Source organism: Gopherus flavomarginatus, chromosome 1 (assembly GCF_025201925.1).
Source record: "Gopherus flavomarginatus isolate rGopFla2 chromosome 1, rGopFla2.mat.asm, whole genome shotgun sequence".
Taxonomy (NCBI): Eukaryota; Metazoa; Chordata; order Testudines; family Testudinidae; genus Gopherus; species Gopherus flavomarginatus.
Genome location: NC_066617.1, coordinates 164,979,046 through 165,000,131, shown reverse-complemented (window position 1 = coordinate 165,000,131; position 21,086 = coordinate 164,979,046). Strand labels below are relative to the sequence as shown.

Sequence of the window (21,086 nt, the reverse complement as noted above, 5' to 3'; positions counted from 1 at the left end):
CAGCATCCACGTTGGTATAAAGCTGTTTTATACCAGTGTAGCTATTCGTATATGAGAAGTGGAATAAACAATTCCCATATAAGGCACCTTTATACTGCTGTAATTGCTACCCACGCTAGGGCTTACTCAGGTATAGTACATCAGTAAAAATGTACCCCTAAGGCATGGTCTACACTACGATTTTAGATCAAATTTAGCAGCGTTACCTCGACTTAAGCCCAGACTCGTCCACATGATGAAGCCCTTTTTTTCACCTTAAAGGGCTCTTTACATCGATTTCTTTACTCCACCTCTGATGAGGGGATTAGCGCGGAAATCGGCTTTGCCAGGTCAAATTGGGGTAGTGTGGACGCAATTTGACAGTATTGGCCTTCGGGAGCTATCCCAGAGTGCTCCATTGTGACCGCTCTGGACAGCACTCTCAACTCAGATGCACTGGCCAGGTAGACAGGAAAAGGCCTGCAAACTTTTGAATCTCATTTCCTGTTTGGCCAGCGTGGCAAGGTGCAGGTGAGTACAGATCTCATCAGCACAGATAACCATGATGGAGTCCCAGGATCACAAAAGAGCGCCAGCATGGACCGAATGGGAGGTACGGGATCTGCTCGCCATATGGGGAGATTAATCCATACTAGCTGAATGCCATTCCAGTAAATTAAATGCCAAAACATTAGAAAAAAGTCTCAAAGGGCATGAAGGACAGAGGCCATAACAGGGACGCACAGCAGTGCCGCATGAAAGTTAAGGAGCTAAGGCAAGCCTACCACAAAACCAGAGAGGCAAACGGAAGGTCCGGGGCAGAGCCGCAGATATGCTGTTTCTATGCTGAGCTGCATGCGATTCTAAGGGGTGCAGCCACCACTACCCTACTCCTGTGCTTTGACTCCATCAATGGAGAATCACACAACAAGGAAGCGGGTTTTGAGGATGAGAAAGATGATGACAAAGAGATCAAAGATGCTCACAGAAAGGAAGGGGAGAAACCGGTTTCCCCAACAGCCAAGATATGTTTCTCATCCTGGACCTGGAGCCAGTACCCTCCAAACCTACCCAAGGCATGCTCACGGACCCTGTAGGCGGAGAAGGACCTCTGGTGAGTGTACCTTTGTAAATATTACACACGGTTTAAAGGCAAGAGTGTTTAATGATTAATCTGCCCTGGCATTCGCGGCCAGTACAGCTACTGCAAAAGTCTGTTAACTTATGGGGATCGAGCGGAAATCCCGGTGTTTGCTCACATTCAGACAACATCCATTCCTTATCTCTCTCTGTTATCCTCAGGAGAGTGATATAATTCATGGTCACCTGGTTGAAATAGGGTGCTTTTATTAAGGGGACATTCAGAGGTGCCCGTTCCTGCTCTGCTGTTTGCCTGTGGCTGAACAGAAATGTTCCCTGCTGTTAGCCACGCGGTGGGGGGGAGGGGTGAAGTGATCATCCCAGAGAATAGCATGTGGGGGGGGGGGGCGTTATTTGGGTTTGTGCTGCATGCTAACTCACAAACCGCAGCCCCTCCTTTTAAATTGCAAACTCATTTTAAATGGCCAACCCAACGGCTGCTTGGTATGAGAAATGAGGGTGCTGCTGTTTGAAACCATTCCCACATGTTATGAAAATTAAAGAAGCCAAAAGACTGTGGCTTACCATGGCTGCCTGCAAGCTGAATTCTGTTGCCTGGCACTGCGTGAGTGATCTCTCACACCACATCAGCAGGCCCTCAATATAAGAGGCAAAATGCTACCTTGTAACGAAAGCACATGCTGTGTAATGTGAACAGAAAGTTTAACGAGAAAGAGTGATCCTACTGTTCTCTAAAATGTGTCTTTTTCACCACCAATCTCCCTTTCCCCCCCCAGCAGCTGCAAATGTTTCTCCTTCGCAGAGGCTAGCGAAGATTAGAAAGCAAAAAAACCGCTCTTGGGATGAGATGGTCTCAGAGTTACTGCTGTCCTCCCACACTGACAGAGCACACCAGAATGCGTGGAGGCAGATGATGTCAGAGTGCAGGAAAGCACAACAGGAATGCGAGAAGAGCTGGCGGGCTGAAGAGGATAGGTGGCGTCAGCTTGCTGACAGAAGACAAGAGTCGATGCTCCAACTGCTGGAGCATCAAACTGATATGCTCCAGCATATGGCTGAGCTGCAGGAAAGGCAGCAGGAGCACAGACTGCCGCTACAGCCCCTGTGTAACCAACCGCCCTCCTCCCCAAGTTCCATAGCTTCCCCACTCAGACGCCCTAGAACGCGGTGGGGTGTCCTCCAGCCACCCAGCCACTCCACCCCAGAGGACTGCCCAAGCAACAGAAGGCTGGCCTTCAATAAAATTTTTAAGTTTAAGTTTTAAAGTGCGGTGTGGCCTTGTTCCTACCTTCTCTCCCACCCCACCCTGCGCTTCCCTCCGCCCCCACCCCTCCCGGGCTACCTTGGCAGTTATCCCCCTATTTGTGTGATGAATTATTAAAGAATGCATTAATGTGAAGCAACAATGACTTTATTGCCTCTGCAAGCAGTGATCAAAGGGGAGAGGGGAGGGGAGGGTGTTTAGCTTACAGCTGACAGGGAAGTAGAATGAACCGGGGGTCGGGGGGAGGGATGTTCATCACAGAGAAACAAACACAACAGTCACACCATAGTCTGCCAGTCATGAAACTGGTTTTCAAAGCTCCCCTGATGCACAGCGTGTCCTGCTCTGCTCTTCTAACTGCTCTGGTGTCTGGCTGTGCGTAATCAGCAGCCAGGTGATTTGCCTCAGCCTCCCACCTTGCCATAAACATCTCCCCCTTACTCTCAGATATTGTGGAGCACATAGCAAGCAGTAATAACAATAGGAATATTGGTTTGGCTGAGGTCTATCCGAGTCAGTAAACTTCGCCAGCGACCCTTTAAACATCCAAATGCACTTTCTACTACTATTCTGCATTTGCTCAGTCTATAGTTGAACAGCTCCTGACTACTGTCCAGACTGCCTGTGTATGGCTTCATGAGCCATGGCATTAAGGGGTAGGCTGGGTCCCCAAGGATTACTATAGGCATTTCAACATCCCCAATGGTTATTTTCTGGTCTGGGAAGAAAGTCCCTTCCTGCAGCTTTTGAAATAGACCAGAGTTTCTGAAGACACGAGTGTCATGTACCTTCTCCAGCCATCCCACGTTGATGTTGATGAAATGTCCCTCATGATCCACCAGCGCTTGCAGCACCATTGAAAAGTACCCCTTTCAGTTTATGTACTCGCTAGCTTGGTGCTCCGGTGTCAAGGTAGAGATATGGGTTCCGTCTATTGCCTCGCCACAGATAGGGAATCCCATTACAGCAAAGCCATCCACTATGACCTGGACATTTCCCAGAGTCACTGCACTTGATATCAGCAGATCTTTTATTGTGTGGGCTACTTGGATCACAGCAGCCCCCATGGTAGATTTGCCCACTCCAAATTGATGCCCGATTGACCGGTAGCTGTCTGGCGTTGCAAGCTTCCACAGGGCTATCGCCTCTCGCTTCTCAACTGTGAGGGCTGCTCTCATCTTGGTATTCTGGAGCTTCAGGGCAGGGGAAAGCAAGTCACAAAGTTCCATGAAAGTGCCCTTACGCAAGCGAAAGTTTCGCAGCCACTGAGAATCATCCCAGACCTGCAACACTATGCAGTCCCACCAGTCTGTGCTTGTTTCCCCGGCCCAGAATTGGTATTACATGGCATGAACCTGCCCCATTAACACCATGATGTGCACACTGCAGGGGCCCATACTTTGTAAAAAGTCTATGTCCATGTCTATGTCCTCATCAATCTCGTCAGCGCGCTGCCATCGTCTCCTCGCCTGGTTTTGCTTTGGCAGGTTCTGGTTCTGCATATACTCCAGGATACTGTGCGTGGTGTTTACAGTGCTCATAATTGCCGTGGTGATCTCAGCGGGCTCCATGATCCCAGTGCTATGGCATCTGGGTTGAAAAAAGGTGTGAAACGATGGTCTGCTCTGACGGAGGGAGGGGCGACTGACGACATGGCTTACAGGGAATTACAATCCACAATGGGAGTGGGCTTTGCATCAAAGAGAAACACAAACAACTGTCACACACAGAATGGCCCCCTCAAGGATCAAACTCAAAACCCTGGGTTTAGCAGGCCGTTGATTTCACGGAGGGCAGGAGGAAGCAAATGAATACAAAACAAATAGATTCTATTTCTTGTTTTGATCCACTCCATCTATCTTTTACATCTTTAGGGTGGCAGCAGATGGTGCAGTTTGACTGCTAGCCATTGTCGTCTCTTGGGTGCTCGGCAGAAGGAGTCTGCCCAGGCGCCCGTGAGTGACCTCACCAAGGTCGGTTAAAAGAGCACCCAGGAATACGACAGCTACCAGTCATAAAGCACCGTCTGCTGCCAAAAGGCAAGGAGGAGCTGCTGCTGTGTAGCAATGCAGTTTCACGACTGCCATTTGCCCAGGTGCCCCTCACCAAGGTAGGTTAAAAGAGCACCCAGGAATAGGACAACGATAGCTACCGATTGTAATGCACTGTCTGCTGCCAAAAGGCAATGAGCTGCTGCTATGTAGCAATGCAGTCCCATGTCTGCCAGCACTCAGGAGACTTACGGTGACAGTGAGCTGAGCTGGCTCCATGCTTGCTGTGCTATGGCATCTGCACAGGTAACCCAGGAAAAAAAGGCACGAAATGATTGTCTGCCATTGCTTTCATGGAGGGATGGAGAGAGAGGGGGCCTGATGACATTTACCCAGAACCACCCGCGGCACTGTTTTGCCCCATCAGGCATTGAGATCTGAACCCAGAATCCCAATGGGCAGGGGAGACTGCGGGAACTGTGGGATAGCTACTCACAGCTACCCACAGTGCAACACTCCAGAAGTCGACACTAGCCTCGGTACTGTGGACGCAGTCCGCCGACTTAATGCACTTGAAGCATTTTCTGTGGGGACACATATAATCGACTGTATAAAACCATTTCTGAAAAACCAACTATAAATTCAACCTAATTTTGTAGTGTAGACATACCCTAACCAAAAAAATTATACTGATATAAAAGTTGTATGTAGGCCAGGCCTAAGTGACTTGCCCAAGGTCACACAGAGTTGATTCATAAAACCAGGAACATAACAGAGCTTCACGTTTTTCGCAAATGCAAAACACAAATACCGAAAAACAATGTATAAAATGAAATAAAGTGCCACTCACTCAACTATGGCCCAGCCGTCCCTCCGTCATGATGATAGAAAGGTAATTGGGTCAAGCCTGAACTGTGCTGTGACCCCATGTGCCAGGTTGCAACACCTGCAGCGGGAAGCCCAGCCAGGCTCTGCAGCAAAGCAGCTACCACTATGGGGTGAGTGCAGTGGGGGGGTTCACTCTGCAAACTTCCTCCCCAAGCCTTCCACCTGCCTCAGTGGGAAGATTCCCTCTCTCCGAGCCTTCTACCCCAGACCAGGGCAGGATCCGACCTTCCTCCCACCCCGAGTGTGGATAAAACAAACACAATACAACATTTCTGAAAAATAAAATAAAGGAATGTCATAGGGCTCTGAATATAACCCAAGAGTCCTGAAACACAATCTTTCTCTTTCACACCCTCCCTTTCACTACTCCAGTTCCAGCCACTAGGCAACATGCCCAGAGACCTTATTTTGGAAGGCTGTTACTGTAGTCATCTCAGTGGCAATATTTTTTAGGGGGTGAGGGAATGGTAAATGTTCAATTTTTCAGTGTTATTTTGATTAAAATGTAAGTTTTAAAATCCTGCTTACAGCTCTTTAAAAACAACACACAAAAACAGAGCTAGTAGAGGGCTTACCGGTGTTAGGAACAGCAATCTAGAAACGGTACTGAGTGTTTTTCTTAACGATACTGGGCTAAACTCTGATCTCAGTGATAATGGGATTCACATTCATATTCAGAGAGCAACTCCACTGAAGTCAATCCAGGTATGTGCCAACATAACTAAGAGTAGAATTCGGTCTTTATGGTTTTTCCAGGTGTGTTCCCCAAAGCAAACATCTCCTGTCACGCTGCCTCAACTGGAACGAGCTTATGAGCCTGATCCTCAGATAATGTAAATTAGCATAGCTCCAATTTTCACTGTAAGTCTTCTTGCCCCCACCACCACCCAGCCTTGGAATTTTTCTTTGAAAAGTTTCAGTATCTCCTTTATTGCAGGAAAAGCAGTGGACGATGGGTAACAACAATAAAAAGAGAGATGCTTGTAATTGTTACTACAAACTGATGTAAAAAACACATCACTTAGTAAAGAGTTGCGGCTGGATCACAAGGCCTGTGCTTCGTCCCTGAAAGACACAGTCAACAACTTTTCCAAGGTTCATTCCCTGTAAGCCCAGCACATACTAAGGTTGAAATTCTGCCCCAAGCTACACCCATTCAGCTCCACTGAAATAACATTAGTGCACATCAGTGGGGTTACACAGCCATAACAAAGCTGAACTGTGCTCCAGAACTGGAGTGAGGAGCAGTTTACATCTATGGGAAGGTGTGATCTGGAGGATGTAACAAAAAACAGGAAAGATCATAGGTTCGACAACAGGGGGATGGACTGTTTTTTCTTGCTTCCAGTGATCAAACCGGCCAAATCTCCTTGCCCAAGATGAAATATATATTTCATCAGATATACCCTCCCATCCAGCAGATATACCCTCCCATCATCCCACCTCATCAGCTGTAGAAACTCTCTATGATCCCTCCCGAGAAAGACAATTAGTTTGAAAAACTCACTTGCATAAACAGTTTTGTGGATAGCAAATACCAAAGGAACTTCAGAGACCACATCATCTTACCTTTCTTTGCGGCTACCCAACTTGCGGGCTGTGTATTGATCCCCATAGTCTACTAGGGAAAGGTGACGTGAAAAGACAGTAACTTTGTTGCCTACAAACAAATCTTCTAGGTGTAGGTCATCATATTTTGTGCGTTTCAGAAAGGTGCGATGGTTCTTCACATCATACTGCAGAGAGAAGGAAGATCACCAAGAAGCTGAAGAGGGTGATTAAATGATGAGCAAATTCTAAATAAATTCTATTCTATTCTAGAACAGCCTCAAAAGTATTATGGGATCCAGTGAGGCTGATAGATTCACTGAATTTCTAACTCTTTGAGTTTGCATGTACAATAGAGAAGGTAATGAGATGAAACCAACTATTATAAATTTGTTCCATTTTAACTATCAGCTGCTGACACTGGGAGCCCCTCAATACCAGTTGGCAGGGGGCACAACATACTATAACTCACATGACGCCTGACATGCTCATTGCCCCCAAAATATTGGTGTCAAGGTGTCATGTAAGGTACCATGTACAAGCCAGTAACACTCTGGTCCCAAAGATCATTCTGTGGTGTATACAAAGAGTTATAAATGTGTCCTGGAAATATGTTCTTAAAATATGTTTGGGAGGCAGCATATAAGCCCACCCTGTCCTAGACAAAGGAATGTGTATTTACTTGTCTGATCAGCTTGATAATGGGCAGAGGCCATTACATGTACATTTACATATAAGGTAAACAAAGACATCAAGCTAACAAGTAGGGGACCAGACCACTTAATCGCAACAAGGGATGTAATCTGAACCCCAGGAAGCATTCCTGGCTCTTGAAACAGAGTCAAGGAACTTGGGGGAATATAAAGACAAGCAAAAAGCCATTTTGGTTACCCATCATTGAGGGGATTTAGGGTTCAGTGCCTTCAGAGCCTATGAAAGCTGGATCCTCTTGGCCTGGAAGACAAGAGTACCTGGAAACTGACTATAGGTGAGAAACCTGCTTACACAAAGATGAATTTAGTTTTAGTCACTAGAAAGCATGTTTTGTTTTACTTATAACCATGCTTATTTTTGTATGCTTTCTTATGATCATTTAAATTTCTGTTCTCTCTTAATAAATGTATTCTTGTTTTATTACAAAAAATTATGTCAATGCTGTGTAAGAGTCTTCAACTAAACTGACAGACTGGTGAGCGTTCTGTCTCGCTGGAGATAGTGAACTTAACTTCTGTGAGTATCCAGTGAGAGGGACTGGCCCCTGCAGAAAGATGTTTCTGAGGACCTCAGAAACTGAGATTCACTGACTGTTACCTGCAAAGCAAGGTTTGGAGTGGCAGAGTCCTGAAAAGTTTGCTGGCAAGGCAGATGAGCTGGTATGTCAGGGAGCTGACCACATAGCTTAACAGCAGCAAACGTCTCACTTCCTGAGGCTGAGAAGGGTAGCACAGTAGCTCACAGTTCTAGGTACCCCAAGCAAGACATCACTCAGCATAAGAGAAAGATGTCTTAGAATTTGCCAATTTTTAACTTGCTTGTGTTATTCTGAGTTGCAGTAACTGGCTCTGCTACCCTCTGTGTATCTCTTGTCCAGTCTGAATTATAGGGAGTCTCACTGACAGTTGGCCCAGGAGAACTATACTCTGCCACAGTTCTATAACCCAAACCACAACTGCTCATGTCACCTGCTGTAACAGGTATCTTCAGGGCATCATCACAGTGGTATTACACGATCAGTCTGTATAGTACAGCTCAAAGGGGGAGGGGGCAGAGGAGTGGATTAAGGACCTTAGAACAGGGTTTGAAACATTCTGACTCCCTAAAAGCACAGTTGAAAAAGCCTAGTAATGTCAACTCGGCATTTCATCTTTCTGAGGAAAACACACTAAGTTCCATGGAGTTAACTGGGTGAGCTGTCAAAGCAGCAGAGGACATCTTAAAAGCAACAGTTTCCTTTCAGCTGCGTCCGGATATTAACAATCCGGAGGCATTTCTGTAACAGTAGGAGTCTGGCCTGCTGTTCTCAGCCAAAACTTCCCCTTCCCACCCTTATATATCACGTGCCACCCTCTACCACAAAGCTATATGAGCCATCAGATTTTGTGAAAATACAAAAATCTTTTGCCCATTTTTAGAACCAAAGTGAATCTTTTTGATATTCTGAAGTGTTTGGATACATTTTCCTCCCGTTTCCAGATTCCGACTGGACTCAATAGAAGTCTCACAGGACAGCCTGCTCTTGTGACATTCACAGCCCAATTCTGCATACTGAAAAGGTCAGAATAGTTCTGATAAGCACCCATTTTGGCAAAGATTGGGTGGACTATCTCTTTCTGAACTCTTTGAGGTTCCTCATTGACCCTGCCAGCAGGTAGGGTATCTTGGGGGACAACTACTGCACTGGTGGGGTGCAAAATAAACTTTATTAAGAAAATGCAAAAACAGGGAAAATTCAATAGTGAGGGGTATGGGGTTTGTTAAGGTAGACAATTGGGGAGGGGTTTCTTTTAGTAACTAGTATAGGGGGTTTCAACAGTAGGGTACAATACAGTGCGGTACAATTAACACTGAAGTATAAATGTAACAGGTAGCTAACAATTTCTATGTAAAGGGTGTGTCACAGCAGCATATAACCAACTAACAGTTATGGATAAAATGTGTTAAATAAACAACAACTCTAGGTAAAAATTTGTCACAGTGGTGTAAATGTAAAATGTGAGGTGTGTCAGAGAGAAAAAGGGTAACCAATGGGGTTTTATGCTAGACTTTAGTAATACAATTGAGGTTTGGCAGCAGCAGGAGTGGGGTGAACATGTGGGGGGAGGGATTAAGAGAGAGAGAGAGAGAGAGAGAGGGCAGTGGTAGAGGAATGAGGTTGGGGGATGGAGGAAGAGGAGCAGGTGGTGGAGCAGAGACCAAAGGCAGAGGCGCTGCGGAGGGAGATTTAAACTCAGGGAGACACACAGAGAGCAGACAGGCTGCAAGTTTAAACAGCAGAGAGACTGCAACGAGTGACTGGGGAGATCGGGGGGAGACACGGGCAAGCTTGGGGGGGGGGTTAGGGCAGCAGGAAGACAGACTTAACCACAATTATACAGAACACAGCAAAATCTTATTTATGATCTAACTTAACCAAGACTACACAAATTAGCAAGTCACAGAACACAATGCAACAATTCTTTTTTAAACCTAACTTACAGAGCACAATACAAATAATTCTTTAAACCTACCTTAACCACAGCTATGCAAAATGAAATTACAACAACTTATCTAGACTAAGAACCTGATTCTAATAGGTGCACCTTACACTATGCCGATTCTTTGATCGGGAGTGGGAGCAGTTCCAGAGGGCAGAGTGGTGTGTGCCCAGGGTACAGCCCTGGCGGAGGGGCGGGGGTGGCTGCAGCAGTGGGGCGGCTGCAAGCCGGCGGCCCAGGATACAGTCCAGGAAGGCACAGCTTAGCAGCGGCACAGGCTTATTTTTAGCAGCAAAGGCGCTGCGGAGCAAGAAACAGTAGGACAGACAGACCAAGGAGTTAGCTTGGGTCTGTCTGCTGGGGAAAACAAGGCCAGCAGCTAGGAGAGGGGGAGTCTGCAAGAGGGAGTTCTTAACAATCCCCAGGACAGCAGCAAGCACAGAGGCAGGAACAGCAGTAGCATCGGAGGATGGAGAGAGGACTCGATTCGCTTACAATAATCAGGAGATCTCCAGGCACAAATTCGTTGTTTGTGGGAGGGGAGTTTAAAAATGGGGGTACGCTCAAAAACAAACGAGATCGGGGAGAAGGCCCCTCAAAGACCCCTAGCTGATCAGACCAGGTGGCAAAGCAAGGACCTTCTCCGAGGTCTAATCAGAAAACGTCCGGCTTTAAAGGCAAACTCAGGCAGTTTCCCACCAGTACTTTTGATTGGCTCCTCTTGATACAGGGGAGGAGAGAAGGCAGGGAAAGGCTACAGGTAAGCATAGGCATGCCTGGGCATGTTCTGAGCCACAGGTATGACTCATATGCTTAATTAGTTGGCCACTTCAGGTCTTGCATTTCTGGGCAGCGCCCCCCACACCGAGCCCGGGTCTGAACAAAGGAGCCAAACAAAGAAGAAGCCCCCTCCCTAGGCAGAGCAATGGCTCCAGTTAGTCTGTACAAGCCATTCTTATGAATAGGGCTGTGACTTTAGTTAGCACAATGGCCGGGAGGGGCGGCCACACAGGACAAACAGAAAGGAGAGGGGAAAAAGGAATGCAGCAGGGGGACAGCTGTAATAGACACTCATCACTATTCAGAATGAAACCCCTCTTTGTCCTTTGCATTAGCTGACTCCTATATTCTAACAGTTGATGAGATGGTAAAATAAAATAGTCCCTTGAATTCTGCTGTATATTATTGCCTGCCTTGTTTAAGACTTGTATTTTCAGATGTAACTAAATCAATAATCTTCAAAACCTTGACACTTGCATATTTCCTAGCTCAGTTCAACCATAGCAGAGAAAAAAAAAATGCGTTCTAGTTGTTTTGCACTCATTACCCAGTAGTAGAAGTGACATGGATGAAAAAAGCCTGAAGTCGATATTTCCTCATCCACCTGTTAGGGGGTTATTTTTTGGCATGAATGCCTGGATATATTTATAAACCCTATTTAAAACATAATGATGAGCCACAAAGTGGGTAAACAATAGATCAACGTTACTTAGATTTGGTAAATACAGCTTGAAGTTTTATTTCTCCTCGTCTCTCACACTTTGCCTGAAGAAGCAAGTTTAGCGAAAATGAAATGATGTCTGCTAGCAATCTATGTTTTCTTGTGAGTTTTTTAAAAAAAACATAAGCCTTCTCTTATTAAGGCAATCATCTACATAACTCCTATTCCAAGCAATACATTGTTAAGGATTAACCTGTAAGGTTTCAAATGATGTCAGATTCTGAGAACCAAGTATGACTATTTGCCAACAGATCAATTTGCTCACAGCACTCCCTGGTATCCTCTTCTGTTATGGGCTACTGGGACAAAAAACAAAAAAGCCTGCCAAACTCTTCCACAGCCAACAGAGGCCACTCCTCCTGCTATGTAGATACAATCTGCCTCTCCAATATTTTCACTGCTTCCTCTACCAGTTTCCCCTTTTTCACCAGAAACAGCCAAGAAGCATAGCATAGTAAGGAAAAGGACAGAAGGAAAGCTGAGAACTAGAAGGCCTCATTTACACACAATAAACCCTCTGCAGCTTCAGCCCCATACATGGCATAGGGGTGGTTAAGGAGAGGCATCGGTGGTGGGGGTATCCTTACAAGGAGGAATGAAGAGATCAAATAATTCATCATCTCCAAAAGGAAATTTGCCTACCAGTTGCCACCTATCCTCTCTCCAGATATGCTCAAGGGAATAACAAGCAACCATCCATTTCCTCAGAAAGACAACAATAGGTAGAGATGAGACAGAACCCACTGACAGAAGACATGATTCAGTGGAGATTGGTCACCGGACATAGTAGGGACTTATATAAATTCAGAAGAGCATCCAAATTTTAAGACACTTGTAAAGGAGTCCCCTGAGGTTTCTCTCTCCAATGGTGAGAGAACCTGTGCACACTTAGTTACTTGCACTGTGTAGCTCCGGCACAGATCCTAGTTCCTTGCTGCTTACAAGGAGTCTCTATTCCTTGTAGCCTTCTTAAGTCTCTCCCTGGCAGCTTGTGGCACTCCCTGTAGAGTTGGGGTGAAGAGCTCCTGGATGAGAGTTCCCCCTGTGGCTCCAGGAGTCAGGCCAGCTGTCTACTGCTTGGCAAACAAACTCCTTCCCCTCACCTGACTGCAGTTTCCTCTCTTTCACAGGCCTCCTGCCTATCATACGTAACTGACAAAGCCAGAGGGGTGGGAAAGCCCTTACCCCAGGGTCTATCTGGCACCTTCCTCATGAGTGAGAGGTCCATACACCGCAACACAACACCTGTCCAAATTGATCCCAAAATCTGAACAGCAGAGTGTAACACATTGCCATAAAGGGTTAAACATCCTGCCAAACAAAATGACTCAAATTCAACCCTTAAAGATGTGGGGGAGATAATGTTTGTGGTTTTGTGTATTTACATATATATATGGGTAGTGGTTAACAATGTAATCAACAGTCTCTGTCTATGCTGTATTCCGATAATTCAGAGGTGAAAAGAACATCCTAGTATTTAAATAAATTGTAAATACAGGATATCATTTTATTAATCTCTCTTTGAAATGTATAGCAAGTTATCTGTGAATGGTAGAAAAATAGGCAGTTGCCTTATGTTAATTAGTATAGCTAAGTACCAGTGATGGACCTGCTTCAAAGTCGCCCCAATTACCTATTGTTCCCCAAAGGACTCCGGCTTGTCAAAGGTGGCTTGAAATTGTATAAAAGATCCCTGGGTCGTGAACCTGTTTATCTCAGATTTGCTTAAGTTTCACCAGGGGAAGTTTGAGTTGCAAGATGAGATCCCAGTTAAGCTGGTACACCCTGGATATGATATTGGACAAGAACCTATGAACTAAATTCTTTGCAACTACAAAGCTCACCATCTCTGCTATGAATCTGAACCTCAAGAATTGAACTCTATATCTGTGTGTATAGTATATTTTAACCATACTCTCTCCCTTTTCTTTTTAAATAAGTTTTAATTTAGTTAATAAGAATTGGCTGTAGCGTGTATCTGGGTAAGATCTGGAATATTCACTAACCTGGGAAGTAATGTGTCAGATCCTTTCGGATTGGTAGAACCTTTTCTTTTATATGATGAAATAACATTTTCAGAAATCTTCATCATATTTGACTTGGGTACCTGGATGGAGGCCTGAGGCTAGGTTACTTTAAGGGAACTGTGTTGGTGGTTTCTGGGCAACCGGTGAGGTAATAAAGAAGCTGTTTTGTGCTGGCTTGGTAAATCTAAGTATTGAAATATCCACTAGCTTTGGGTATTGACTGCCCCATTCTTTGCAATTCACCCTAATTGAGTGACCTCAGCGGGCCCCCACTGGGATCCCAGTCACACAGAGCTTTTCCCACCACAGGTTATATGTGGGCATTTTTGCTTCCTCAGTTCCCATATGGATGGCGAGTTGAGCACCCACTCTGACATTGTGTCTGTGTCAAGTTATCATCAAGTATTGACAAGCTGTCAAAATGCAGAACTGTTGGATGTGCTTAGAGCTAAGATGTTTAAAAACACTTTGGAAATTTTCAGTTTAGAGACCAAATATTCCTATACAGTTAACCTAATTTCACCAGCATCTGCAGGAAAGATTGTTGTCACCCCGGGCCAATTAGGACAATTCTCTCTGGATACATTTTCAAATGTTGGCAACTGTGCAAGCTTTACAAAATAAATCAATAAATAAGGAGGTTACTCCCTGGGTTCCCCGAGTTTTTTTAATTTTAGAAAACAAACAAATTTAAAAAATCTCTTTAAATTTACCATTTCCAAATTAAAACCATACTATGGGCTGTGGCTTGCCAACTTCCAAACTGTGTAGCTGAAAAGTATGTTTGTGATAATATAAAAAAGTTTTTACCATTTCAACTGAACCATCTTTTGGATAATACAAGAGTTCGTAACGTCGAAAAAGTGAAGCATTCGGGTCATACCATTCTGCAATGAAAGCAAATCTGTCGTCTTGACTCTGGAAAAGAAGAGTTAGAAGGCTATGATAGGAGTTGTACACAGAATCATTGCATTACATTTATTTCCCAAATGAAAACACACTAGTGAACATGCTTCAGCACTACTATCTGCTCACCAAGGGTGACAGCATCATTTAACTTCTGAATTCACTTCGATCTCAAAAGGAAGCCTCTTAGAAATGTGGAGTTGGCCTTTTAAATAAGTATGATCAAAACATATTGTCCTCGTCTTGCCTAAACTACAAAAATCAATCATGCTGAGAGGTCCAGTTAAAACACAGCTACTGTTATAATTCAGTTCAGTCCCACCTACAACGCATGATGAAACAGTTAGGGAGGCAGCTTCAGCCTCTCAATTTTCTGAGGTCAAACTCATCTGGGCCTGCTACCTTGCCCACTTTCAACTGCTATAATATGTTTATCTGCTCATAGTTAACCACAGAACCTTTCCAAATTTCACAAATCTGTAAATTAATCTCCTACTAGTTGTAAGAGGCCTGTGCACCTCAGCCTCATCTATAACTAATTTCCTGTGAGTGGGCAGGAATAGCCAGGCTGCAACATTTCTGAAACTAACCAAATTTAGCTGGATGTGTGGGACTTCATCACTGCTCACAATCTTACCCATTTGAGCCCTTGGATCCAAAGCACTGGAGAAAGGAAAAAAGAGTTCTGAAGGTTTTCCAGAACATAGGTAGACCTCAGCTTTGAGATGTTAGCACTAGATGATTTTCAGAGGTGGCAATGACTGTCCCTCTAGCACCAATGGCATCTGACTGGCTCAAGGCAGCCTCACCAAAAGTGGGTCCAGAAGGATGCCTTAGGTTGGATCTGGCATTGAAGGTTTGATTTGCTCACTGAGGAGGTTTAGAAGTGAAAGACCCTCTTTCATTAAGAAGCTTTGGAGCCAGGTTTGTGTGTGTGTATACACACACACACACACACACACACACACTCAGGATGTGAAGAGTCTGACAGCAAATCAGGAGAATGGGCAAGAAGAATGGCATTGCCAGGCACATGAGGCACTAGCTGTGCATAGACTCCAGAAAAAAGAAAGGACACAATACACACCTCAAACCTTGGCCTGTGGGTTTTGTGTAAAGCCCAGAACAAAGCCAATGCCAGTTTGAGATTCAAACTGTACGATGATGTGGGCAGAGTCTCAAAAGAACCCAAACTACCTAAAACCTAACTACCAAGAACTATTCACAGAGAAAAAATTGGCAAGAAGTCTGGCTGAAACCAAATTCCAGAGACAGAAAGGTTTCTATGTCTATAGCTGGCTGCCAAAAAGAAGAAACTGAGGTGCTTTGGATTGCACAGACATTTTATAACCTCAGTTCTGAATGTTTAGTACTGTGAAAGGGCAATACCAAAGGGTGCTGCTTTCTAAAAGCTTTAGAGTTCTGGTGCTGGTGGACACATGCTACAAGTGGAAATATGCAGATGCCACCCTAAAGTAAGTGGTAACACTTCACCACAACTGTTTACCAGTTCTGTAGTCCAACAATGGTAATAAGATGAACAGTTTGCTACTACTGGGGGCATTAAAGGAAATAACAGAGAAACCTGCAGGCATTTCATATGCTTCTTCAAATGATTATTTTATTTTTACTTCTTAAATACAGTATTTTTAACAAACATTTAGAATTGTAGGGGGTGTTAGATGCTGTTTGATTAGTTATACAGCTTCAATTCAACACTGCTAGAGACAGGCCTCAAATTAAAACCACTGCTCTTTGGGGAAATTCAGGTCTAGATTCTAGGGCTCAACCATTGCTCTCTAACACGATAAATCAAATCAAATCAAAATCAAAACCCTGGACCTAAATGCTTCCAAACTCTGTGCGTAATTGGATAAGAACATTGTAACTCAGTCCAATTTCTGAACAGCGCAAGCATTTACAACAAAACAGAAATTCAGAACTACAATAAACTGATTTTTGCCCCAAGTACTCATCCTCACCCTGATCCCAACCTTTTTGAGCTTTCTACATCAATAAGCAGCTACAGGTTTACCATTGCTCAGTTAGTTGATACTGGTAAAAGAATGTGTCCTTTAAATAGTCAGCACGCTGAAACAGCTGATGGTCGTCATTTCCCAGTGCTGCAGAAAGTGTTCTGTATTATGTCTCAGATTACATCCAGCCTCCGAAGGAAAGCTCCTCCTAGTCAACTGGTTTAACAAAAAACAAGTGCTTCTAAACTGTCAGTATAAGAGGAAGGGTAACAATGTCATTACCATCTGATGTGTGTCGGTAGTCCCTGTGAAATCAGTGGTCAGTCTTACTCTGGTTCCAAGTGGACAGATGTCCATTAACTGCCTCCCTCATTTGCACTCTCAGTAGAAAAGACAAGAACTGCACTCCTCTCTCACCCTTAAGAGTAGCCCCTCTATGAGGCTGAGGTACATTAGCAGGACAATGCATAGAGGTAAGCTTGCACACACTGCCACTGCTACGTGATTCTCGCTCAATGGGACAGAGGTCTCCAGCTCCAAGGCCGTTCACCATGCACTACTCACTCCCTCATAGGCACATTTGTGTTTTTCTTTTGACGGCCCTACACCTTTGTTTTTAATGTCTCATTTAGTTCATCACTACTCCTTTTTGGCCTCTACTTCTGGGGTGGGGGGCATGTTTCAAGGATCCCACCCCCCTAGAAAGCTCAAACAGGCCATCCCCTTTCGCTTTTATACACCTTTTGAAGTCCAGCATACATATATATCAGATAAAAGATTAAGATTTTCAAGTTAGCACTAAGTAGGACTTAACTTCCAAATTTTGGAAAACAGTGGCACTTCAGTTGTGTCAAACACTGCCCGCTAAGCAGTGGAACAGAACAAATGCACATCAGCTTCTAGAGCAGTGCAGAAGCATGAAGGGTCTGGTCCTGCTCCTACTTAAGTCAAGGATAAACTGTCCCAAGAGGAAAGTGATTAGACTGGTGCATGTGGGCCAGAAACTATCAGCATTGAATAAAACTGTCACTGGCAGGCAATATGCTGTATTATCCTTTCCCCTCCTTTTCCCAAGACAGCATGATGTGATGTCCTTGCTATCTCATTGCTTCTCATATTAGGACCTGGTTCAGTAAAGTGCTGAGGTTCGTCCTTAAATCCCATTGAATTCCCTGGGATTTAAACCTCTGCTTAAATGGCTTGTTGAATTGAGGCCTTAGATCAGAGGTTCTCAAGACAAATTTTTTGGTGGCTTCAGAATGTGGCCACCAACTCTTGCTGGTGGCCACTCTCACACTTTTTTCTAAACTAGTTAATTAGCTTTAGGAAAAAACAAAAATATGCACATATACACATCCAAATCATTGTAATTTATTTATTGCTAGGAAGTCTGCTGTGAAAAGTGATATTAACAAACATACAAGTATCACTTTTACAGCATATTTACTCAGCCCTGCCAAGCCTGGGGACAAACTTAAGCCCTGGATGGGGGTAGGATGACAAGTGGGGCGCTGGACCCTGGGGCCTGCCACTGCACAGCTGGAGCTCAGGCATTGAGCCTGCAGCCCCTCGGCCAGAGCCTGCGACCCCGGGCTGAAGCCCAAAGCCTGAGCCTCACCACACCTGGGAAGGTGGGAACTCACCAGCTGTGTGGTCCTTCCACATTGTGCCCCAAGTGTCCACACCAAGGCAGTGCATCCAGGAGCAACAGGGAGCGGGGGAATGGCTGTTACTTTGCCTCCTCCTGCCACAATCACAGCCCAGGAGGCTGTGGCCACAAAAAAAAGTCCCCTGGTGGCCTCACGCGGCCACAGTGGCCGCATTTGAGAGACGCTGTTTTAGATCCTAGTAATGTTTTTTTGTGTCTAGCTCTACATATGCTGCCACTGGTTAGCTTCTAAAGTGCTAGCTTTGTTGTCTGGATTGTATTTTCAGTATCTACACTTAGTAGCATTAGCAGTGATGTCCCAAGAAGAGTAATTCCACAGTTTAAGTACAATATTGAGCTTTGCAGCTTTGTTTCCAAAAACATATGGAGTGTAGTATTGTAGACCAAGTTGTCTAACAGATAGAGCTCTGGACTGGGACTCAGGAGGCCTGAATTCTGTTCCCAGCTCTGACACTGGCTGCTGAGTGACCTTGAGCACTCATCTCACCTCTCTATGGCTCAGTTTCCCCATCCGGAAAATGGTGTTAATGATACAGATCTCCCTTGTAATGTACTTTTTGCTCTACTGATGATAAGTGCCATAAGAACTATGTATTATTTATTAACCCTTTAACACTCTGTAGTGATGCTGGAAAGAAAACAAATGAAATTGCTTGAGTTATTTGCCTAGCAGTGGCTAATATTGCAAAGCACGACAAGTCACTTTATAGTTCAGGTTGCAGTGAATTTCCATGTGGCCTTCTTTGAACATCCTTTACCACGTTGTTTTGATTCTTAAACAAACAGTGCCAGTTTTAACAGCTGAATAATTATCTATGAATAAGAACAAAAACAGTAAAGTCACATGGCTGTTAATCAGATCCTTCTTTGTATTAATAATGCACACAGCTGTATTTTTCATTGCTGCACGTCTGTAAAATAAATTAGTCACTAGAGATATGCTGCCAATTTTCATTTTAATACAACCCTAAAAATTTCCACTTCAAGTTTCCTCAGGCAAATGAATTTTTAACAATAAAAAAAAAATACATTTTTCATTGTAGTCATCAGCATCTTCATGGGAAAGTTGAGCAAATAAACTTTTTGCCTGGAGTGGTCAACTTAAATGAGAATTCTGCAAGCCATTTCAACATGATATTGATTTTAAAGTGCCTCAAGTAACTTGTATAAGATTTCGCACAAGTTGTCTATTAATTATTTATATTTATTATTCAGCAGATATTGCACGCCATCATTGGTTGTTCAGCTGAATGGCAAAAATGACTATTCCTCAGCATGCACCTTTAACACAGTGCTCACGGCAAGGTAAAAAAATGTAATTTTGGTTTGAAAAAAATCATGAGCACTCCTTCACAAAAGAGACTCATTTACAAGTTTAGGAAGCACAGGGTAAAGAACTATTTGAAAGAATTAACATTGTTTTAAGGATAGGAAACAGTAAGAGCTAACAGCTCCCAAAAATAACAAAATGGATAAAATGAAGCATTATCAGCAGTGAAGATTACAATTTCTTCTGTACATTCTATATATAAAATCGCCATGATGAAGACATATTTTAAAAAGGCTGAGGACCCAAACCAGGAGATGACAATAGTTCATACAAAACAAACAGTCAAACCTAATTTAAAACAGATTAAGTTTATGGGCAGATAAAAACGTTTCAGGACAATTATTGGCTCATGATTTTTGAATGATTGGATTTGGCAATACTACAGTGACAAATGAAAGTAGCTAACATTACATCAATCACATTACAAGCCCCCAAAATTATAAAAGGTTATTAAAATACATTTTGGGGTTGTTGTTTTTTTGCTTTCTGGTTTTTCAGTATTGACGGTTTGTGTTTAAGCTTCTCTCTCTGCAACCAGGAGGGCTAGAATTTATTTTTTAAATGAAAGCTAAGAATCTCATGTAATCCCAACTCCAGAAACAGAGTCTTTAAGTGAAAAAAACAAATATTACAATACTTGCAAATAACATCATGTCAGTTGGCAACTTTACCGCTGTTCCCTAGAATATTCATTTATTTTTGCAGTTAACTGAGGGCTGGTGTATGATTGTTCTGTTTAATATCTTCAATGATTTAGATAATGGCATAGACTACACTTCTAAAGTTTGCAGACAATACGTAGCTGAGAGGGGTTACAAGTGCTTTGGAGGATAGGAATAAAATTCAAATGATCTGGACTAACTGGAGAAATGCTCTAAAGTAAATAGGATAAAATTCAATAAGGACAAATGCAAAGGACTCCACTTAGGAAGGAACAATCAGTTGCATACATACAAAATGGGAAATGACTGCCTAGGAAGGAGTACTGCAGAAAGGGATCTGGGAGGTCATAGTGGATCACAAGCTAAATAATATGAGTTAACAGTGTAACACTGTTGCAAAAAAAATAAGCAAACATCATTCTGGGATGTATTAGCAGGAGTGTTGTATGCCAGGTATGAAAAAAGTAATTCTTTTGCTCTACTCCGGGCACCGCGTTTATTAGGCCTCAACTGGAGTATTGTGTCCAGGTCTGGGCATCACATTTCAGGAAAGATGCGGACAAACTGGAGAAAGTCCAGAGCAGAGCAACAAAAATGATTAAATGTCTAGAAACTATGATCTATGAAGAAAATTGGGTTTGTTTAGTCTGGAGCAGAGAAGATATGATAAAAGTTTTCAAGTACATAATAGGCTGTTACAAGGAGGAGGGACCAAAATTGTTCTCTTTAACCTCTGAGGACAGGACAAGAAGCAAGGGCTTAAATTGCAGCAAGGACAGTTCAGGTTGGACATTGGGAAAAAACTTGCTGTCAGGGTGGTTAAGCACTGGAATAAATTGCCTGGGGAGGTTGTGGAATCTCCATCACTGGAGTTTTTCATGATTAGACAAACACCTGTCAGGGATGGTTCAAATCACTGGTTCTCAACCTTTGAAGACTGCTGTACCCCTTTTAGGAGTCTGATTTGTCTTGCATACCTCCAAGTTTCACCTCACCCAAAAACTACTTGCTTACAAAATCAGACAAAAATACAGAAGTGTCACAGCACAC

At 43.7% G+C, this 21,086-nt stretch overlaps 1 protein-coding gene across 5 annotated transcripts in view; it reads right to left on the bottom strand.

Annotated features, from left to right (window-relative positions):
- NME7 (NME/NM23 family member 7) overlaps positions 1 to 21,086 on the bottom strand; it is a 190,729-nt gene that overhangs the window by 145,665 nt on the left and 23,978 nt on the right. For 3 of the 5 annotated variants that reach the window (XM_050960357.1, XM_050960364.1, XM_050960377.1), the window contains exons 1-3: positions 16,435 to 16,455; positions 14,304 to 14,411; positions 6,793 to 6,959 (exon numbers count right to left, since the gene is read on the bottom strand). In XM_050960357.1, coding sequence (XP_050816314.1) covers positions 6,793 to 6,959; positions 14,304 to 14,411; positions 16,435 to 16,437 — 278 coding nt within the window. In that variant the 5' untranslated portion in view covers positions 16,438 to 16,455. Of the gene's footprint in view, positions 1 to 6,792; positions 6,960 to 14,303; positions 14,412 to 16,434; positions 16,457 to 21,086 lie in introns of those variants that run through there. The other 2 variants (XM_050960385.1, XM_050960370.1) reach the window with 2 other exon arrangements.